This window comes from Morone saxatilis, unplaced genomic scaffold, assembly GCF_004916995.1.
Source record: "Morone saxatilis isolate NCDOM2014 unplaced genomic scaffold, NCSU_SB_2.0 Contig3, whole genome shotgun sequence".
Lineage (NCBI taxonomy): Eukaryota > Metazoa > Chordata > Actinopteri > Moronidae > Morone > Morone saxatilis.
In genome coordinates, this window is record NW_023339873.1 from 23686566 (window position 1) to 23691102 (window position 4537).

At 37.3% G+C, this 4537-nt stretch overlaps 1 protein-coding gene across 1 annotated transcript; it reads left to right on the forward strand.

Annotated features, from left to right (window-relative positions):
• Window positions 1–230: 230 nt before the first annotated feature.
• On the forward strand, window positions 231–1373 carry LOC118337343 (dipeptidyl peptidase 2-like). The gene is made up of 3 exons (XM_035674316.1): window positions 231–374; window positions 969–1095; window positions 1177–1373. Exons 1-3 carry the CDS (start codon window positions 288–290, stop codon window positions 1356–1358), a joined length of 396 nt encoding a protein of 131 aa, XP_035530209.1. The 5' UTR covers window positions 231–287; the 3' UTR covers window positions 1359–1373.
• The last annotated feature ends 3164 nt before the right edge of the window (window positions 1374–4537 follow it).

Here is a 4537-nt window from a genome sequence, read left to right on the forward strand (position 1 = left end):
TGTAATCCTCACGCTGCCCATTTTTCCTGCTTCTAACACATCAACTTTGAGGACAAAATGTTCACTTGCTGCCTAATATATCCCACCCACTGACAGGAGCCATGATAACCAGGTAATCAGTGTTATTCATTTCACCTGTCAAAGAATGGTAGTTTTTACTAGACGCACTTAAACGCAGCACAGATCACAACATAAGTCATGTGACACGTGCGGTAAGCGCAGGCGCGGTGGAGAGTTATAAAGTCATTTGTGCAGTTGTGTTTTTGTAGCGCTATCCTCTCTGCAACATGAGTAAGATATTAGCTGTTTTGGCGGTAACAGTAACCGTGTTTTCTGCCGAGGGGCTCCGTGGCCTGCCGTCCGGTTACTGTGAGGTAACGGTAATGTTTTAGTTTTCAGTGTTTGCTGTTGTTCTTCTGAAACCTCAGTTCCGCTTTGGACAAAACTTAATTCAAACGTCTCTTGCTCGACTGCTCGTCATTGTCTACACACCTGACAGAAAGTGACTCAAACTCTGACACATTTGTGACGAACGAAGGAGTACTTTTAGTTTATTCAAACAAAACTTGATATTTCTCGTAAAATGGATTGGGTGCTAAGGGTTAACCATGTTAAAGTGTATGTATTAATAATATAAATACTGTTAAATTGTGTCAGATGTTAGCCGAATCGGAGAGTGGAGATTTAATGTTACCCACAGGTCTTCAAAAGTAAATTCTATTGTTGTATGTATGTTTTTCTAATAAGACATTAATGAATGTCTTGTTTCTTGAATAGAGTTTGGTTTGACATTACCTACGAAACCTGAACTTCCAGTGAGAATTTCGAGGAACACAGTTTATAGCAGCACTGTGATATGATAATTGATATGATATTCCTGTTCTATTCTCCCATTTTAACTTGGTGTGTATTGTTGGAGCTTTTCAAGAGCTTTATGAAGAACAGAATAATTACTCTCATTTATATAGTCAGGAAAACATCATGGATCCAAGACCGAACCCCAGTTCAAAGAGAAGTATTTCAGTCAGACTTTGGACCACTTCAACTTTAACAGCATGGGGAACGGGACATTCAGTCAGCGATACCTGATCACAGGTGAAACCTATTTCCCACTTTAAATATAACAAATACATGAGCAAATAACCTATTGTGTTCCTGTTTTTCCTCTCCTTTAAGATGAGTACTGGAAGAAAGGGTATGGTCCTATTTTCTTCTACACCGGCAATGAGGGAAACATTCTGGAGTTTGCGCTCAACTCTGGTTTCATCACAGAGTTAGCTGCTCAGCAGAGAGCCTTGGTCATATTTGCTGAACATGTAAGAGAACACTGGTGCAAATCATCACACAGTGCAGGCTAATGCATACAGTATTTCCATTTATGACTACATGTTTGTCACTCAAACAGTTATGACTGGGTAGAGTTTGCAGATCATGTGACAGAGGAAAATGGGAAATGGTTGGTTAAAGTTTGACTCATACAATCAGCTGATTTTCACTCCCCCAACCAACCACCACTGCAAATCTAATCAGCTGGTATGCCTATGGAAGCTCTTTTCTTGCTTTCTTAAGGTTAAAATAGAAGCCTTAGAATTTATTTAAATATATTTATAATTTTTATGCAGATGTATATCAAGCATTCTAATGATACTGTGAAATAACGTCTCCTCAAGTCTTTAAAAAGTCTAAAATCCAATAATCAGGATTTCAGGCGTTAAAAAATCAGATTTGATTGGATTAATGGAGTTAATGTTATTGTGTCTCTTTTAAATGTGTTTTTTGGAGAGAAAAAAAAATTGATTATGCTGTAACAACTATAAAATGAAACATGGAACCAATACATATTTTCCCTCATTATGAAAGCAATTTAAGACTTATTTTATATTAACCCTTAAGAGAAATGGTTTGATTGGAGGCTGGGAGTGAATGAAATGCAGCACTAAGAAAAGTAAAAACTCTCGCAGTTTTATCATTAAACGTATTTAATGTAAATATTTGAGGGAAAAAGAGCAGCACCTTCTGATATTGAAATATCTTAAACATATGGCTGAGTATTGCATCTCACTGCTATTCTAGTTACCTACCAACCAAAAATGTGTCTGTAGCACTGAGGACTCAAAGAACTGAAAGCTGACATCAAATGTCTGCTCAGATCTTGTTTACTCATTCTTTGACCAGATAGTGGGTCAATTAAATACATTTTGGCAAATTAAGACTACATTTATTTATACCAAGTTCTTCAACATTCAACATTTAACATCTGAGATTGAATTGAGTTTGATTACTACAGGTCAGATTCAAACCCATGGCTGCTGTAGTAAGGACTCTCACACCCTGGAACCGATTATGTTTCTGCAATAAAAATTACAATCTTAGTGTCAGAATTTAGAATAAGAACATCCACTTAATTATTGTACGAAAGTACAATTTTAAAGTTACTTGTACTTCACTCAATTACATTTTGGAGGCAAGTATCGTACTTTTTGCTCCACTACATTTATTTGATAACTTTAGTTACCAGTTACTTTGCAGATTCCCAATTTTAATATAATGAAAGCGACCCATGGCGTCTATGGCTAGAAACAGCTCATTTGAAGATAATGAAAACACAATGATTCTTATATTCAGCTGATTACACACTAATGAAAACATCCCTACGAATATTATATTCCATTTCTGACAGTAGATCCTCTTCAGTGTTACACAATGGACCTTTAAAATGTATTAAAAAGTAATTGTTTTGAAGTAAGTAATCAATTAGGGAAGTGTCATGGTGATATCTGTTAGTTACAATGTTTATCCTATATTCACCTGTAGTGTCTCCCCTAAAGGGTGCATGTGGTAGCAGGCAGATCACGGTGATCAGTGGTTTTTGAATGGGCACTCAAACTGTGAAGATCTGTCACTTTTTCGACTGAAAACAAACTCCAGATGATCTGATTGGAATTGCTGACATTTTGTTGTCTTTGAAACAGACAACCCCTCTTTTGTGTCTGAATGAGCTAGAACAGTTGTGTGTGTTTTGTAGTGCATATGGATCTATAGAAGCAGTTGTGCAGTGCTGGAATATAGCTAAGTACACTTACATAAGCACTGCACCTCAGTACAATTTCTAGGTACTTTTACTTTACTTGAGAATTTAATTTTCTTTTTGTGCTACTTTTTACTCTTATTCCACTACAAGGAAAATATTGTACTTTTTACTCCACTACATCAAACTGTAGTAACTAATGATTTTACATCCTGGCACCTGTGGCTCCGAGACAGAGTGGGTCATCCAGTAATCGGAAGATCAGCAGTCCAATTCCCAGTTCCCTCCAGCCTGCATGTTGAAGTGTCCTTGAGCAAGATACCGAACCCCAAATTACCCCTGAAGGCTGTGCCATTGGTCTGTTTCTTAGTTACTTTCTGATGAGCAGTTGGCACCTTGTAAAAACCTTGCAATCCGATTGGCCACCCCATTATCTTTACCTCTTTTACTCCCACTGTCTTTCAGAAGCTGTAGTGGGCTCAGTTTAAAGCTAGAGTGAAGATGCTGGTATCATGCGAAACTAGATGACCTAACGCATCCATTGGTATATATAAATATATATATATATGTATATATATATATATGCTCGATGTCTAGCTTGACCATGAAAAAACTGTCATGGCCATTTTCAACAGCACCCTTGACCTCTGACCTCAAGATATCTGAATGAAAATGCATTCTATGGGTACCCATGAGTCTCCGCTTTGCAGATATGCCCACTTTATGCTAATACCATGCAGTTTTTTGCATGTGGTACAGTGTATGTGAATATTTCTGCATAGTGCGGTCCTAAACAGTATTGGAACTGTATGAATTAGGAATGACTGGAAAGCTGAGACACATATTTGCACTTGCATACTTGCCACCCCTGCATTAGTCAGTGCCCCACTTGTGCCCCCCAGTCAAAAAAGTCTGGACCTTTGCATGGCGGCCTCTGCCATCAGGGTGTGAATGTGTGTGAACGGGTGAATGTGACATGTAGTGTAAAGCACTTTGAGTGGCTATATAAAGGCAAGGTCATTTACCCTACTAAACATATAAGCTAGTAAAATATGATGCATTGTTATATATTAAACTACCCAATGCTTATAATTGAATGATCCTTCAATAACATGCTGAATACACATTAAAAACAATAATCAAAAGTATAGTTCAGTACACTCACAGGGCCATTTTCCTGCATTATGAGTATTTATACATTTGATACTTAAAGTATGTTTTGCTAATGTTATACCTTGTATTCTTGTAATCTACCCTGCCACTGCATTTCAATTTGAATGGACTCCCTAAAGTCACCTATTTTTATTCCCAACATTTTCATTGACAGAAATGCACTACAATAACAAGAGAGGCTCAGGGAGTTTTATTTTCAGAAACATGTCCTGAAGACAGAAAGGAATACGAACTGTGGAGATTAAATAACGGTAGGCAGGAATTAGAATGTGCTCCATTTTGAATTTGCAGGTAATTCTTTAAATGATCATCTGTCAAAATGGTAAGGTTTTCAGC

Excerpts from the sequence above, each read along its gene's own strand:
- LOC118337343 (XM_035674316.1), top strand. The coding sequence starts at position 288 with ATGAGTAAGATATTAGCTGTTTTGGCGGTAACAGTAACCGTGTTTTCT. Across the intron at positions 375-968 it reads TGCCGTCCGGTTACTGTGAG|TCAGGAAAACATCATGGATC; the intron begins GTAACGGTAATG and ends TCATTTATATAG. Across the intron at positions 1,096-1,176 it reads TCAGCGATACCTGATCACAG|ATGAGTACTGGAAGAAAGGG; the intron begins GTGAAACCTATT and ends CTCTCCTTTAAG.